The sequence below is a fragment of the Dermacentor variabilis genome, chromosome 4, assembly GCF_050947875.1.
Source record: "Dermacentor variabilis isolate Ectoservices chromosome 4, ASM5094787v1, whole genome shotgun sequence".
Taxonomy (NCBI): domain Eukaryota; kingdom Metazoa; phylum Arthropoda; class Arachnida; order Ixodida; family Ixodidae; genus Dermacentor; species Dermacentor variabilis.
In genome coordinates, this window is record NC_134571.1 from 143,826,057 (window position 1) to 143,843,917 (window position 17,861).

Consider the following 17,861-nt stretch of genomic DNA (forward strand, 5'->3'; position numbering starts at 1 on the left):
TAGAAAAGAAAAACTACTAACAGCGCAAACAACAGGACGTGTGGATTCGACAACGCTTCGTCTGTCCCATTCTGCACATCCCGTTCTTTGCGTTGTTACTCGTCTTTTTTTGGACATCGACGAACCGGTATGAGTTAGCCACTTATTACATTATTAAAACAGTGTAAGCACAACATTGCACCTGCCTTGTATCATTTACGCGCTTTACCATTCATGATTACCTTACTGGCTAAGTGAAGCTGCGCTCTTTGCCATGGCTAATCGGATATATTGTTTGGTATGTAAAAAATAAATGTAAAAAGCACGACAATCAGATTTCTAAAGTAGAAAAAGAAAGAACATTTAGGAAAAAATACCCTCGAAAATCGGCTTCATCATACTGCGCTCACGGGGAAAAAGGAAATGTGATCGTTAACCACGGAATGACAACTGCTGACAAGCTATTTTGTACCAAGGAGCCCCAGTGTTCCTTGTAGCATATTTCGTCTTCCTTTTTATCTTATTCAATGAGAACTCATTTAATTGTAGCGGCAAGATTCACTGTCGTCTCCTGGCTAATAGTACTTAGGACTGCATTCACGGAAACATTTTAATAGCCGATTCAGCCTATGTACGAGCACAGCGGAGATGAGTTGCAGATAATCCTGCCGCATGCTGCTAAATACCACTTTACGGAAGGGTTTGAGTGCTTCTTTTTTTGAGCAAATAACGCTGTTGTAGATTATCTGTAGCAATCGTGGAAGGCTCTGCAGTCAAGTAATGTACATGAAAATGGTTGCAGAGATCCGTTTTGTGTTGTTACCCAGAAATTTCACTTGACAAGAAACTTAGAAATTGTTCGCAAAGCAGCCTAAGATAGCACCGCCGATGAAACGTAAATAAAGTCTATAAGCACAGAATGAATGCTACAGCAGCGCAAAAGGACATCGACGAAAGGATGACGTCAGGCAAACGAACAGGCGTTGTCTTACGGCTTTCAGTCGTCCCTTTCTATTGCAGTCACTGTATCATACCTATTGCCGAAGCCCAAGTGTACTGTTCTCAGCGATCCAAACACGGTGATCAGTACCCACGGTGGCCGGCACCTTTTGCGCAACTGGTGAGCGGTGGATGGCCGCTGCATGGAGTGACCATGCTTTACTGGTACGCATTCACTGCGTACCACACGACATTAGTTGGGTCTCCCCGAGGCCCACCGGTGAGGTAAAAAGCCTCGGCCACCCCGCGGGCCCATTATCGCGCTTGAATTCCTGAGCACTGTGCATCCTATAGCCACAGGCGCGCTTATGCGCAACCCGTTTTTGCCGCACTAAGCCACGTTGCGCTGCTTCGCACAGCGAATCAGTGGTTCAATCCACCATCGTGCTATCTCAGTTTCAACCGCACGAGAGGCAAGCCAGTATAGTATCCAACGTAGTCTCTGAGTAGCAACACAGGTGGCATTGTCAGCGTGATGATTGGTTTGCAGCCACGGAGAATTTGTGTGACTTTGAAAATGGCTGGTGCACTTGGAGCAACCGCGTGGCTTATCTCAACAATTCACCGTGGATACTCGGCGGCGGGACAACGAAGACAACGCTGCAGAGACCACTCCAAGACCACACATTCGGGAACGCCACAGGCAAGATTGTTTTTTGAATATTGTTGCCCAAAGAAAAAGTTATTATCGCGCCCACGAAATTACCCGGAGACAATTTCATGCTACACTTCGTACTCTTGAGAAAGTATTTTCCTCTAGTCGAATTGCTCACCTGTAGGTCAGTTGCCAATCCACATGCTTTCGCTGTTAATCCGTGCGGATTGCTCACTGAAACTACCCTAATACAGCAGAGACAACTTTTTCATGCAAGCGCCAAAGAAGATTGCCGGCCAACATTCACGTACGTGACATAATATGCTCGCTACCCGAGCTGTATGTTACTGTTCACGCTCACCAGACGGAAACAAGGACGTTTCTAGAATATTCAGTCTTATGACTTCTTTTTTCTTTAAAAAAATGTTAAAAATTCGTTTAAAGCTGCAACTATTGCTTTCCTATACTTCAACGAAGACAAAATGAAATTAAATGAGCGAAATTCACTGAGCCATTTGAAGCTTTGACATAGCTTTCTCTTGAAGCTGGAACGTTTTGTTATTGTTCTATTATGAGTAATTATTCTAAAGACGACACCTTCGTGGTCGCAGCCTTTTGCGTTCATGTTAAACCTTTGACGCCGACATCTCTTCTCAAACAGACGAAAACATCGACTCGTTTTGGTTCTCGTTGGTGGGACAAAGTGTTGCGAAATGTTGAAATGTACAAGCTAATTAAGCAAAGACCATGAATTTTACCTTCTTGTAAAAGGACGCCCATTATCACTAAGGCCACGGCAAAACCAGACGAGTAACGTTTTCTACATATCCATAACGAGATAGCTGCAAGGTGTTACTGAGTTAAAGAAATAGCGCGTTTGTTGTGGTGGAATAAATTTTGCCCACCTACTGCAATCTCGAGTTCAGCAATTTGTGTATCGAAGTTTTTTTCCTGGCAGCAGTTGTGAGATTTACCTTGATGTATCACTGGGAAAACATGGAGGGTAACTTTTCGAATAATGACAAGTGGTCTCTCTTACTTTGTCTCACGTGGCAACCACTCAAAGATGAATGCTTCAGCATGTAGTACCTTCTATCATAGAATAGAGCTTACCTGCTATTCTTAAGTATGCTGCAACGATATGACGATCGCTGTGCGGAAAATTGAAGCAATAAGCTTTAAAACATTGCTGAAAGTGCACTCGGTTCGTGTTGTCAAGTTTTTCCTCTTAACTGAAATGCAAGTCATATGTCTTATTTATATCACCAAGACCAAATACTGAGTCAAGTGCAGTGCTCATCATTTCTGTAATTTGTCGGTGGTGCAACGCGCATTTAAATGCACAGGCTTTCCATCAAGAGAGTGGCGTTATACAGAAGAACCGACGCCGTTACAAGCGCTGACATCAATGACATTTCACGTGTTGGTAAATTTACTACCGACTAACGGGCATTGAAAAAATGACATTATGCTGTAGGACAGAAAAATGACACTTGATAAAGGGACCACTTTTCTGTACGATAACTGGCAGCGTGGCGTCTTAGGTAAGCTTATCCACGTGTAAAGTGCTTGGCGCAAGCTGCCCCTAGCTATTGATAAAATCAACGAGTAGCCGCTCTATGATATCGGAGACACTTAGCGTCATGCTTTTTCCGTGATAGTTCAAGCATAATACAGTTGCGAATATTAATCGCGAATGTTAATTCTAAAGGCGGAATGACTTTTGCTAATTTTTGCGCTATGGATGCCTTTCAGGATGTTCAACGGTGTAGTCCGAAGGCCCAAAATTCAAAAGCGACATTGACCACAGCTCATCCCGCGAGCTTTTCGTTTCTTTTATTGCAGGATCTTATTTGTTCTTCAGCAACTTCGAGCAGAACAAAGGAAATAAGGCGGAACTCATCAGCGAGATCCTCACCTGGAGCCGCAAGCTAACGCAATGCGCAGAGTTTTGGTACATCATCTCTGAAGATCCGGAGATGAACCTTGAGGTACACTATCGTTCAATAGGTGGTTAGTTGCTGTTTTTTGGCGCTCAACATACCAATGAAAGAACACACTGTTCTTCCGGACAACAATCTGTCCAATACACCGTGAAGTACTTATAGCACTTCAAGATTCGTAATTTAGTTTCGCCTTCTCAGTTGTTGCTAAGCGACATAATCGTAAAAGTACAAATCCGACAAATAACCACGTACTTTACGCAGGCATCCGATGTGTGGTATGCTACTGCTATTAGCATTTATGATATCAGGATAGCACTTCCTTGAAAACAATATGCTAATGTGTCAGCAAGGTAAATTCAATAAAATTAATGCTGTCGCCTTCAGTTGCGTTTGAACCAAGAACCAAAAGACATCGTATAAGCACTCTACACAATTTAAAACAAAATAGACCGACGATTACGATCCCTAATGCGAAATTTGAGCGCAGATCTATGCGTGTTTTCATTTCGAAATATACTGACCGGGGCGGACAAATGTCTTGTGCGGCTCGTTGCAAACAGGGCGAAGTGTGGCGCGACTTCCTCGCTAATCCGGAAATCGCGAGACGCAGCGCGTGGATGACGCGTGGGGGCGATTCACAGCAGCCACCGCAGACATACCGCCTCCGCTTTTCGCCTCATGGTTCCGCTATACCCTCCTCCCCCACTTTCCTCCTCGCCATACCTGCGTTATCGCCATCCTTCATCCATGGCTGCGCTCCGCGTTCGCTCGTTTATCCTTCACTGCGCTCCTTTGCTAGGTTACGAGGAACCTCGCAACCGACGCTCGCCGCAGAAACGGGCGCCTAAGAACTGCGCACTAAAGAGTTGAATAATAATAAAATAATCATGAGCCATTCCAATCTGTAAAGATAGATGACCAGCGATGCAGTTTTGCACCCGACACAGAATTGACACAGAATTTTGAACAAAGCTAAGAACTCAATTACTGTCTTGATCAGATGTCATTGTAATGAAAGGTACGCACACACATTTATGGCCATTCGCATAGACAGCGGGACCGCCACCCCGAGAAAGCGAAGGAAACTAGGCACGTGTGACATTTTGACGGGACAGCCACTACGGGAGAGCGGAAGGAACGGAAACTAGATACGCAAGCGCTTGGAACGCTGACAAGGAGAGGGCAATGCGAGCGTAGGCTTGGCCGACGCGGGTAGGCCTTTTGGGCAAAGATTCGAATGTAAAAATTATGTCCGGGACTTCTTTGGGTGCCAGGTGTGACAAGGGTAGTTCAAGGGCGCGTTACAGGTCCCAGAGTCTGCCAGCCGGAGTCGACAGGGGTCTGTGATGTTGCGTTTGGGCCTTTTCTGCACTATCTTCGGCATCGGCACACGAACTTTTGCGCACGCACAAGAAAAATGCACGGAAGCCTAGCCATAAACAGCTTCGCTGTAAGAACATTACAACTGTATTACATGATGCTTAAAAAGGTAAATGATGTGTTATAATTCCACCAATGTTGTTCACAGGAAGCTTTAGACGGGTCACAATAAACGTAGCAATCGACAATCTCAAAGCCGTTCATTCATGACTGAAATTAGGGCAAGCAGGCCTTCAGTAAGGGACAAAGGTGGGGGGGGGGGGTTGTTTGTGAGCCGTACATCCCACAAAGAGAAACATGCCACGCTACAGCATACACTTCTAATTGATTACTTCAATTCAAGACTGAAACGGAAATCAGAAAGCGATTGCTGGGCTCGCTAAACGAAAACTGCCGCTTGCCGATCACAGCGCGACAAGACGTCCACAGCGACGCAGTCGAAGACTGCCCATCAGATGCGCTCAAAGAACACAAAGCAAGACACACACTGCACTGCTTCAAAAAAAAGCAAGTTCTAATCAGACCGATCTATGCAAGCGAAAAGCTAGAACGAACGAACGAACGAACGTACGTACGAACGAACGAACGAACGAACGAACGAACGAACGAACGAACGAACGAACGAACGAACGAACGAACGAACGAACGAACGAACGAACGAACGCACGAACGAACGAACGAACGAACGAACGAACGAACGAACGAACGAACGAACGAACGAACGAACGAACGAACGAACGAACGAACGAACGAACGAACGAATGAAACGAACGAAACGAACGAACGAACGAACGAACGAACGAACGAATGAATGCGGTCGCCGTATATCGGAATCCAACCCAAGTCCTAGTGCTCCGAAGCGCAACTCAGTAGCCACCGAGCCGCAATAGAGGATCTAAATCTAGTGTACAGCAAATAAGGAGCGTAATTAGATAAATAAATAAATTATATTCTATGAAGTAACTTCAAAGTAACTGGCTCTGTGGTGAACGTGTTTTTTTTTTCTTTGTGTCTGTGTGTGTGTGTCTGTGGAAGTGAAATGGGTTCATGCTAGCCATTGATGTTATTTCCCCGCACTATGAGTGCCTCGCGCATTACGCAGAACAAAATTGGGACGCCAAGTAATTTCGTCGCGAGGTGTGAGGGGTAGACGTTTCCAAACTAATAAATGGGAACGTTTCTAATAAATCTACACAACTTGGTCACTGCTGAAAAAACAAACAAATAGTTAGATGGTTCATCATGTGCTTTAAAGTGATTAATTATGAATGTAAGTGCACTTTCGTATAAACTAATTGTACATAGCAATCTGTCGCGCAGTAATCAATTCCACCTTCACACTTTCTGATAGGCGAGGATTAGCACTACCTGGGACAGCCAATATTAAGGAAAAGTATGAGACCGAAAGGCCGCCTGCATAATATAGGAGGAAGCGCTCATAGTTGTGTACTCAGTGTCTCCCTTCATCCTACAGGTGCGAGCTATTGACACGTCCGACGACTCTGAAAAGGGCGTTCCTCTGTGGGCACAGAAAGGCGGAAGGTCCCTGGCATGGCAGCAAGGCCGCATCGCTGTGCCCCATAACAGAAGGGTGAGAACCTTTAAGACAAGAAAGTGCACCCAAAGTGAATGTGGCACCTCGATCAAGAGTCTCTGCATTTACGCCGCTGTTTATGGCCGTTTGTTTGCTCCAACGACAAATACTGTACGTCCCCTTCAGTAGTAAATTATGGGGGATTGTTCATAAAGTTCTACACGTTACGCGACTTTATTATCTGACACTCCAAACTGCAATAAAAGCAGAATTTCTGTTTCACAAACTTATCATACCGAAATTATAGTAATTTGCGCATCTGCCCGTGCTGTCCCGTGCTTCATTGCGTCCGCAGGCTACGGCGGAACCTGGTTGATCGAATTTTCGCTCCTAGTGCTAGAAGCTACCAACACGTATAATGTTTTTCTATCACTATATAATTCTTTTGCTTAATTAATATTGTCAATCCTGTGCCACTGTGACGCAAAGAAAAGAAACCTATACCGATTTTATGCACCAAGAACAAATATAGTCACTGTGGTGTCCATAATGTGCCGCTTCCCTTGATGACAGCACGGCATCGAAAAAAAAAAAGTTGTTCTCTAACGCTTCTTTGCGTTATCCCAAGGTCCTCTTTGTGGGTACTGCCGGCGGTGCCTCGAAGCCAGGGTACATCGCGCTCGACGATATTTCTATCGTGCACCGTGACCGCTGTGAAACGCTGCCCCAAGACGGTGAAGCCTTGCCTGCAAGTGAGTGTCCTACGTTGAGTGCCTGCCGTACGCAAGTATCGTGCAAAGTAAAATCCCTATAGGCTGCACTCCTAAAAATAAATAAATAAATATATATATATATATATATATATATATATATATATATATATATATATATATCCCCACGTATATCATAAAAAAATGAATATGTTATGCCTAGCGAAACCGTAAGGCGCTCTAAGTCCAGCTACGCAAACAGTAAAAAACAATTGGGACAAACAATACAGCGAAATTAAAAGAGAGTAGAGCTGGCACACGCTGCCGCATAATTATTGTTGCTGGCCAAATCCTTACATCAACTAGTTCACGAAGGCCTGAAATGCACCTGTGACTCTTAATGCGACAACGAATTTTTTCGTCGCGTTAGGAGTTCATGTTGCGCTTCCCTAATTAGTTCGACTTCACCACCGTTGAACCTTAAGATAATGCCTCCAAAATACTTTTTATTGCAAACAGTGCAGGCTAACCCTAAATTACTACTTAACTTGTTTTTTGAATAGCCAATCAGAAAAGCAACTTCCTTAAATGCAGCGGACCTGCTGAGCTGCTCTTTGGCCCGATGGAACTTCTGCCATTGGTCGTCCACAGCGGTCTTGTCCAAAACATGGCATTTCGGGCTCCACCCTTATTCCAGCCTGGCGCCTGCGACAGCTCCGGAAAATCCTAAAGGTAGAACACCCGTGCGCACTAAAGCACTGAGAATGCGCCCAGAAACGAATCTTTCACGATCATACGCTTTATTGCATTTCATTCCACCACCGCAAAGTGTGCACCACATGAACTTTATTCGAAGGAAAGCTTTAATAAAGCGCAAGCTTTATTAGAAGGGAAATCACTGGTCAGTGCTTTAGTGTAGTGTATGTGGATGCACGGTTTCTTATCCTCGTCTTTGAATTAGAGCTTTTCATTGAAATTCGGGTAGTGAGCCTAACACTGCAAAATGGGATCGTGCTATTGTATACAAAGTATCAATTTTATGAAGCGTCCCATGCAGCTAAGACGTGTAAAATAAATACATTCAGAAGCCATGGCTTCGAAATAGGCCAGCGCACATAAAGGGAACTAAAAGTAAATTTTAGAGGCCCTCTAGATATCTACAACAGCGAAAAAGTTTGCTGCAACAATTTTCTTCTTTCGAATTGTTTACACTCCACTGGAAAGACAAAACATGAGAACACAGTTGAGCTGCACATCTTCAAGCAAAAGCTATAGGTACACCGAAAGATGTTAAAATTTATATTTATCATCATTGTTGTGATCGTTACCATCCTTGTGAGCCTAAATATGCCCACCGCTGGAGGAAGGTCTCTCCCGGCGATTGCCAATTCCCTAATATTAATTCACAGTCTGAACTTAATAATAGTGAGGACCAATAATGACTCTGCGATATAACAGACGAAAGGACCAGTATCTGCTCCTGGTACGTTGTCTCCGTTCTAGCCAACACGGCACACAGCACTGTAACGCCACCGTGCAATAAAAAAAGACCGACCATCAAGTTGCCCCCTATGTTTACTTGAATCACTACATAACTCCCTCCTATACTATCAAGAAAAAAAGAAAACAAGGACAAATCTGTGTGTACGTGACTTGCATTTGAAAGAAATGCTCAACGGGTCCTAAGTTGAACCGACTAATATACGCTTACATAGGCTGAAACAATCATTAAACTGCGGAAGTGGTCATCTTGCGGGCCTCGCCTAATTGTTCTGAAGTGTGCTTTTTATGCGTATCTTTTTTTCTTCTTCTGGCTATATACGCATACATGGTACAGGACGCAGGCCCGGTGAAGCCCTTTCTCTCAGTTTTTTTTTGTCTGCGCTACTGGCATATGTGTGCACAATGTCAAATAAATAATTCCTTTGAATGGATTTCATTTAATTTCATTTGGTATTCAGTGTCCCATTGCTTCGAGTTGACGATCAGTTCCGTCTTACGCTGCAGTGTGGTAGCTTGCTGGTAAGCTCATATGGTGGAGCGACCACCTCGCAAAGGCGTTAATGCAAGTTATGATCCAGTGACAAGGATGAATTTTTCTACAAGAACGAAGCTTTCGTTCTGAGAAATCCGTGTAGGTGTTTCTTCTTTTTTTGTGGCTTCGTGGTACACGCCGGATGAAAGTCAAATTCGGCTTTCTTTGTTGTATCCGCTGTAAGCGTTCGCACCCTTCAAATAATGTGCTACACATGACACTTAAACCAATATAAATAAAAATAAAATAAAAAAATAAAAAATATGATGCAATAAACATGCCGTGTAAGACGTGCGTACGTAACGCTCACTAGTGCAATGTCTCAATGGAGCTGTTGCCTTGTACTCGAAAATAACTCGCTATCGGCATAGTAAAGATAACAACCATAACACTTGTATTATCATATGATCAGCCTGCGGGACATTTCCAGGCTAAATGAGGTCGACAGCTTGAGCAAAGCGAGAATTTTTTTTTTCGCACTGAGTTCTTCTTTATACCGAATGACTGATGGATGAGCAATACTGCATGTGTTTTACATTGGCTGAAATTGTATTATTATATCCTGGACCCCTCAGAAAACTCTGAGGTGAGTTCAGGGCCCCTGAATGTAGACATTTTCTGTGGTTATTTATGACTATAGTAGGACACAACTTAAAGAGAAAGGCAGTTTGCAACCAAAGCACACGGACCGCGCAGGTTCGCGTTACTCCACCTGCCAATCACAGAAGCAAAAAAAAAATCGTTTTCATGTGACCTTTCCAAGATCGCGTCGTACTTGATAACGCCGGGGCGTTTGCTTTTATTGGAGAGTCTTTCCGCCGGCGGAAGATATGAGGTGTGCAACAGACATGGACAAAGTGTATGGAGTCAGATCATTCAACTCTTCAAAAGTCCGCGGTACAGTTCATTTCACTGCTGAGTCCGTTTTATTACTCATGCAACTCCACTTCCAACTGAAGTGAAACTTGACAATTCATATTGTCAAGTTTGCGCTCGATTTTCTTTCCTTTCTTGTCCCGTCGCCGCGCAGTTCCCACAAAAGCCACTATGCACCAACAAGCCCAACTAAAAACCCTTCTTGACAACAAACAGTTGCAGCGAAGCAAGAAAGTATTTTCGACGACCTTGCAGTTCCTTACTTTCCACCCTAAAGCCAGGTCTCTCCTTATTCATCATGAGTGTTGTATCACCCGTTCAGAAATAATTTTCGGCGACATGTGCTATAATTTGAGGACTCAATCTAAATTCAGTTGCTTTTACGCATTCATCGGATCGTAAAACCCATACCGTTAAGGTCAGTCTAAATTACGTTTGATTGCAATTTCTCGTGGCCGGCAGGACCACTGAAGAACCACTGTCGGCTTCCTGGCGTGCTTTCTAAACTGGCCGCTGGCGTTGCAGACGCCCTTTTGAGATAGCGCAGTTGTGAAGCATTATCTAAAGGCACATAATTTTGAGCTCGGTTTCATGATTTCTGGGCGCTGTGCAACAGTGAACGCTGTCGCGGCGGGCTGACTTCGCTGCTGAGCCCGGGGATGGGTGCAATCCCAGCCGCAGCGACCACGTTTCGATGGAGGCGAAACGCAAGGCGCCTGCTTGCTGTGCGATGTCAGTACACGTTTAAGAATTCCAGGTAGTAGAAATTGTTCCAGAGTGCTCCACTAAGGCGTCTTTCATTAACGATGTGTCGCTTTTGCCACTTATGCAATGTCGCCAAGAGTTCACAACCTGCAGTTGGCGATTGGAGACCGCTGTGCAATTATATTATGCATAAATAAAGTCTTTGCACAGCCTTAAGAAGAATCACCAGAATAATTCTCTAATAATCATAATGGCCCAGGTCAAATGTGCGATGCACTTTTGTAGTACAGGGGCGCTATAACGTAAAACTATTCCAAACTTTTCTATTTCAATTCTGCTATCAGCCCTCCATGATTGGTCAAAAACTTTTTTCGACCGCCGCCCACTTCACCTGTCTGTCACGCGACGTCACGAAAACCGCGATACCTCCCCGTATGATATGATGTGTACACACTGATTATGCATGATTTGACAGAAAAAAGAAAAACAGTCATTTCTGATTCGACCCTTTTTCGCCATTAGCCCTCGGCTATCGGTAAAGTGTTTTCGGGCTGCACCCACTTCACCTGCCTTTCACGCAACGTCACAAAACCGCAAGAACTCACCGCGTCAAAGTGACGTGTACGCGATAAAGATGCATTAATATGCCGAACAAAACTGAATTTTCTTCGGAATAGCCGCTGGCTGCACCGTTCCAAAAGGACTAAAAGATAGCTGCCGCCGATCGCTCAGACGCCGGCTACTCGCACCTGCCGGAGAGCATGGGTCTATTTGCGTATAATAAAACCGCTTGCGTGGCCGTGTAACATTTTCGAGCACTTTCGGCACGTTTATCACCTCATTCTGCCAACTCTTCTTTACTGAGGGTGCGTTTTAGCGTCATTCTTGAGCTTCCGTTGCATGCCGCCGCGATTTTCGACCAGCCACCTCAAGCTAAGTAAGGGAAAGCCGACCAATCGTAGACGCCGGCACCACCCTCTTCATCCGGTTATCGACTTTCAGTGCAGTGACTCGGCCCCATCGAATCCCTCTCCACTTGAGCGTTCTCCTCGCCTCTTGTCAGCCAATTAGATACGACAAGCCGCTTAGTGTAGGCAATGTTATTCGTTTTTCAAGCAAACAAAAGTGACTTCCTATGAACGAGGAGAGTGTTTGATTGGTCTGTTCAGACAACGCTGCGGGTGACCGCCCGGTGCTTGCGTTGGTGGTTACGCAAATTTGACGTCAGGAGATTGGCATAGAAACATATTGGAATAGTTTTACGTTATAGGGCCCCAGAGCAAGCAATTGGTTTCGGTAACCATGAATACTAAATGGTAGTGAATTCGTTTCAAGTGTCTTGGCTCCATGTCTGATTCATGCTCTAGGCAAACATTGCCTTATATTGAGCTCACACATGATGTTACTGCAACTGGCAATGCAGCTAAACAGCTGTACACTGCGTTCCTGATAGCCCATGCGCAGCATCCAGAGTTTAAATATCACATACCATACCATACATGACAGTGTGCACAGGTGTTCATATAAGCAGCAAATGTCAAAGGCCTAGTATCCTTGATTAGCAAATACAATGAACAAAGTACTGCAAACATAATCGTACTGTTGCACATTCAAAAAGCAAGCTGCATGTGACGAGACATTTGCAAAGTTATTGAGCCCAAGATGGGTGCTTGTTTGAGCTGCATTAGGCAGTTGGATGATATAAACAGGTAATATTTATTCATCGGATGTAATATCGTAACAAAGGTAATTTATGCAGAGCACACTTATATAGCAGTCCACGTAGCAATGTTGCTGGGTCAACTTTTCACTGTTGTTTGTGCTAATTTTTTGTTGTGGCAAGGTATCTTTGAGACAGAGGCTAGTAGATGGACCTTGTGCCTATTTTTCCATTCAACCAACATGCGGTGCTGGGCACGAGTGAAGAGACACAAGAACCAGTGGCTTCAGTGCGACAAAAGAACATGCTTTACACTAGGACAACATACACCTATGAGCAGATATACGTACATACATAGCATTGAATGCCAAACATTTACATTTCTTCCTTTCTCAGGTGTTAACTTGATCATTCATCGCTGGAGCCCATTGGGAGGGCTCACGAAGAGATACAGAACATGCCCGATATCTACGGTTGAGTACCGCCCAGGAGGCATACTGCGGAGAGGTGATTGTGGGTACACTAATCCATACAAAATGAGCTGATCCCTACAAGTAACATGAGTACGGGTAATGTACCTCTCTCTGGCATTGTGCTCTCTGGCTCAGTGCCAGAATTCTCCGATTTAGACGTGCTGTTATAAGTTCCCAGGCTGATGACGACTGGCTCCCACCTTGTCCATATACTCACGCATCACCCAGAAGTGTGTTTCGACTCCCTTCACATGATGTACAGCCGTGGCCCCGTTATCTGTGGTGACTTTCTCCACTTCAGCAAGGCGGAGGTTGTGCACATGCTTGGTCTTGAATGTTGTGCTCTTCGCTGCCATTCCATTCTTAATCTGTGCCCAAATGTGGTCTATGGGGTTAAATTCACAGTCATATAGAGGGCGCCTGAGGACAACAAAGCCAGCACTTTCAGTGGCTGCATGAACCGGTACTTGATTAACTTAGTCTTTACGGTGGCGACAGTGTCAAGCAGCTGCTTCATGGTAATGGCGGCACGGTATAGGTCGCTTTCGAGCCCACCCAGTCTTTGATCTCTGCGTTGCTCAATGACAGCGACGGGATTTCCTCCAGGTGCCTGGAGTGGTAGGACGCATTGTCTATGACAATGACGCTTCAAGGTGGCAGCCTATCGATGACCGAACTGACCCACGTCTCGAAATGGCTGTCCCCCCATTTCCTTGGGGCGCTCACCAGTCTTCTTTCCCAGGAACAGATCCAGGCAACCATCAACCAATCCGTCCTCACTATCAACATGAGTCACGATCAGCCGCTTTACTTTTTCCGACGCTTGCTTCTGCCTCGTTGTTAAGCCGGCGCTAGTACATGTCGCGTGGCGACTTGACTGTCTTATTAGCCCAACCCTTACTCACTGTGTGCCTAGCAGTGACCCATGTTTCATCAAGATATGAAATCATACGCCCTTCTTCCCTGTATCGAGCAATCTCGTAAATATACTTGTACTCTCACCGCAACAATCTTCGCGCTCGATGAGCAAGCAGTTCCTCCCACGTTCCTCGATCTTGGAGCGGATGTCCAGGAGAAGGTGGTGGATGGTCCATGGCGAAAGGTCGGCAGGTCTGTGTTCGCGGATGCTAATTCCGCAGCAATCTTCTGCACTGTGGGGATCTCGTTGCGGTGTAAAATGCCGTGAACGCAGTTCGTTAGTGCGGTCAGTGTGAAGCTGTCGTAAGTACGTAGGCGCCTCTTGCAGTCTACACCTCTAGGCCGCTTCCGTGGAGGCGTCCGTAGTTCTCCGTCCATGTTTTTGGCAGTGCGTCTGACATCACAAATTTGCGTAAGCTCACACCGGTTCATTCGCTCACCCGCTCGCAAATCTGTGTGATCGTAACATTCGGTTTTACATTTCGTAGCTACATATACCCTCATATGCACATTCAGCAAAACTTGCTGAGCGCGACTGCAGAGGGCATTCCCACTGCTGTTTATTTGGAACAACTGGCTCGGTGTCGTTGGAGTAGCCTGGTACGCCTGAGGCGTACCTGATGACGGCGCAGTGGATGAAGATGAGCTCGATGAAGCAGGAACGGCAGATGCATAATCGTGCTCAGCGAGAAACGCTTCTGCAGGAGAGAGGTCCATATTGACATCTGGACTATGTCTAAGACCTGATTCACTTTGTGAAGACAATATTTTTTATAACGCAGTAAACGGTAAGAATAATTATTGTATATAAACCTCTATTGTAAAACGTAACAGCATCTGCAATCTTGCACAAAAGTGTGACAAATTGTGGCTCTTGCTTCTTGTGAAGATATGTGGCACACGACGGGTTTTTGCGTTGCAAGTGTTTTATTGCAATTCAATGAAGAATTAGGCTTTCACCATTCTACTGTAACAGACATGTGAAAACGTATAAAATTACGCGAATATAAACTTCATTTTTCTGGTTACCGCCTAATTCAGGTAACGGGAAAAGTGCGAAGTACTACTTATTTGCAGCGTCGCAGAGGAACAGTGGATGGCGGTTATGAGGGCGTGGCCGGGGCGTCATGGTTGAATTAAGTTGATCCGACTATAACAAGCATTTGATTTCTCGAAAATGCTTCTTGTTTCGACGCAGGCAACATCGCATACCTGGAAGGAACAAATCTGAACAGCAACCAGGGATCAGTGCAGCTTTACTCCACTATGGTGGGACCCCAGTCAGAATTAGCGTGTTTCTCGGTCTGGTACCACATGTTCGGTGGACGGGGCGCCGTGCTGAGGCTCACGGTCGTCAAGTCGCCAGCCTCGAGCGGGGTGCACACCTCTTCGCCGCTGTTGTTCCAGCGGGGCCGCACCACAGCAGATATTTGGTACAACGTGCGCAGGACGGTGAGCCTCGACAGCGTCCACAACAAGGTAAGCCGCGCTCGGGTCACTAATTCAGCAACAGCGCTCATGCTTGCATTTAAAATCCCGGCCGTACTTTGATTTGACCACCGTACGTCTTTAACAGTAGCGAAGACAGTGCCGAAAGGCAGTTAAGCGAGAATAGTTCCCCTGACGACGATTACCCTATAAGGGGCGAGGACTTGTCACGTTTACAAATATTTTTGATTGCGGCTCCTTTTCTTTCAATATACCGAAAAGAGAGAGTGTAACGACACTTTCCATCGGACAGTACACATTACCGCGCACTTGTTTCATTTTCACTATTATAGGCATGGTCTTCTTTAACGGTTAGGCACCCTGAATATTTGAACTTTCTTTTGTGCTGACCCAAATTAGTATATCTTATTCGGGAATAGCATCTGTTACAGAATCAACCGTAAAAAGATTGAATTGAAAATTTGGGTGCCAGTGCAACCAGCTTTCGAGAAAAGTTCTAGGTTCGCCATCAAAAGAGACATTAGGGATAATACCGACCTTTACTTTTTAAGTACACGAAATGAACAAAGATGAAAAAAAAAACAGCTCAATTTGGAGCCACAAAACGCAGAACAACCTGTCAGAGTCTACACCAAATGTCCAGATCTTTGCACCTTAAAAGAAGGAAACGTTTTTAACTGCTCTATAGGTTCTGCTCAAGAGCTGCCACAGGCAGCCTTATTGGTGCATTCGGTACTGGCCAGCGTCTTCTCTGTGCTGACACTTCCCACAAATTAGAGTGTAATGCTATTCTCCTTATGAAGTTCGCTGCAAGAAAGCCTTGCGCTTCGGGGAACGTCCTTGTTAGAGATTAGCGGTCTAGAAAGTGACAAGGTGGATTCAACTTTTCCAGTATTTGTATCAACTTTGCAAGCAGAGAATCAAGCGCCGCAAGCAGGATGGACTCTGATGTTGCCGTTCCTTATAATTTTTTTTGTTACCATGACTCAGCTTGTCTTCGTCGTATCGAGCGAAAAGTCAATGAACAGGGAAACTGGGCTGGCTCTGGGACCTATGAATTTTACCTCTGGAAAATGCGACGTGCTTACGGACGGGCGGGGTAAGTGTAATTTTCCTTTGCTGGTGGTTGTTCTCAGGACTCGCTCTTGCGTGACTGAAATGTTGTACAGAAAATGGTGTGGCGGCTTGCCTGCGTGTCAGCGTAATGTTTTCTTAAAAGCGATAAATCTGTCTAACCGGCCTCAAAGCCGCACGAACTAAAGGTAAGACAAAAATACAGTCACAGTGATTAGATTGGTTCGAACTAAGAATCCCATGACGGCGACATGGGTTCGCTACCACTACTTCTCAATCGACGTGCATTGCACGCAAAAGCAATTTAGTAGCAGACCTACTCTCCTAGCCTGCAAAGTAGTGTTAACAGGTTGAGCTCAGTGTACCGTAGCGAAATATGAGATGTCGTTAAAACAACCGAAACCGAAACAATAAAATGATATCGCATTCTCACAGATCACAATATGAGATTACTATGCAATACATTTTAAGGTCAGTTCATAAACATAGCTTACAATTAACCTGCGACCTTTCTGCGGCATTGAACCAGCTTCATACTTCATACTACGCACGAGATCTATAGTCTGTGTGTGTCGGTACGGGCATGTCGGCGCACGTATGTGGCGGTTGGGGAAATACCCGTCTCGGACGTCGTAAGTGTCCCACTTTAGCCGGACAACTGTAACACCTTGCAGCAGAACGGGGATCATCTGTGCTCCCTTTCTCAATCGCATTCTCTTCTAAAGTTACGAATTAACTCAACGCTGCTTGCCTTTCGTGATCGCACGAGATCCAATGCATTCAGAATTTCATGCGCGATGAAAACTATGCTAAAAACAACAACAAGAAACCGGGAACCTGCTTGTGTCCAAACAGCGAAGGGACGAACACACGGATAGATTGGAAGGTAAACAGCTGCTCTAGTTATATGCGGATCCGTCTTTCTATTCGCTTCTGCTTTGGTGCTTTATTCACAATGAATCTGCAGTATGATTTCCCTGTTTATGCTCTCGCTGAAATGGTAGCTGCATTGTTAGTTTACCCGAAGCAAAAACAATGATCTCATTTTTACGCCAACCTTTACGCAGTGTCCTGACATCATCATCGGCTAATGTGAAATGATATGAGCACTGTATCCTTATAACCGTTTTGTCTTTGCAGCCGAATGCATATTATAGTTCACCAACGACCACTGATTGTACTGTTGCAGGTTACTGTGATTTTGAGTTTGACACTTGTGACTGGGTGGTTGACAGCGGATGGTGGCGGGAACAAAAATCAAGCGCACATATTGCATTGGACCCAATTTCGGGACCTGTCAACTCCGGTACGTTAATTTCCTCATTTCATTCTTTTTAGCGCGTAAAAACAAAGAGAAGGGTTGTTTCAAATGCACAGGCGCTCCTATGTCACCTGCACCCATTCTTTTACTCTAGCGGAACACGAAACCAGTGGTATATTATAGAATAACAGAACGAGTGCCAAGAATACGCAGCAGCAGAAGGTAAATGATTAGGTGGTGTTATGGGATAGGGCACTTTGCATGTAT

At 45.0% G+C, this 17,861-nt stretch overlaps 1 protein-coding gene across 1 annotated transcript in view; it reads left to right on the forward strand.

The window, feature by feature from the left end:
* LOC142579874 (MAM and LDL-receptor class A domain-containing protein 1-like) overlaps positions 1-17,861 on the forward strand; it is a 158,256-nt gene that overhangs the window by 54,833 nt on the left and 85,562 nt on the right. The window contains exons 9-16 of the mRNA XM_075690510.1: positions 1,469-1,621; positions 3,419-3,564; positions 6,374-6,490; positions 7,062-7,185; positions 7,738-7,875; positions 15,009-15,289; positions 16,250-16,358; positions 17,523-17,639. Coding sequence (XP_075546625.1) covers positions 1,469-1,621; positions 3,419-3,564; positions 6,374-6,490; positions 7,062-7,185; positions 7,738-7,875; positions 15,009-15,289; positions 16,250-16,358; positions 17,523-17,639 — 1,185 coding nt within the window. The remainder of the gene's footprint in view (positions 1-1,468; positions 1,622-3,418; positions 3,565-6,373; positions 6,491-7,061; positions 7,186-7,737; positions 7,876-15,008; positions 15,290-16,249; positions 16,359-17,522; positions 17,640-17,861) is intronic.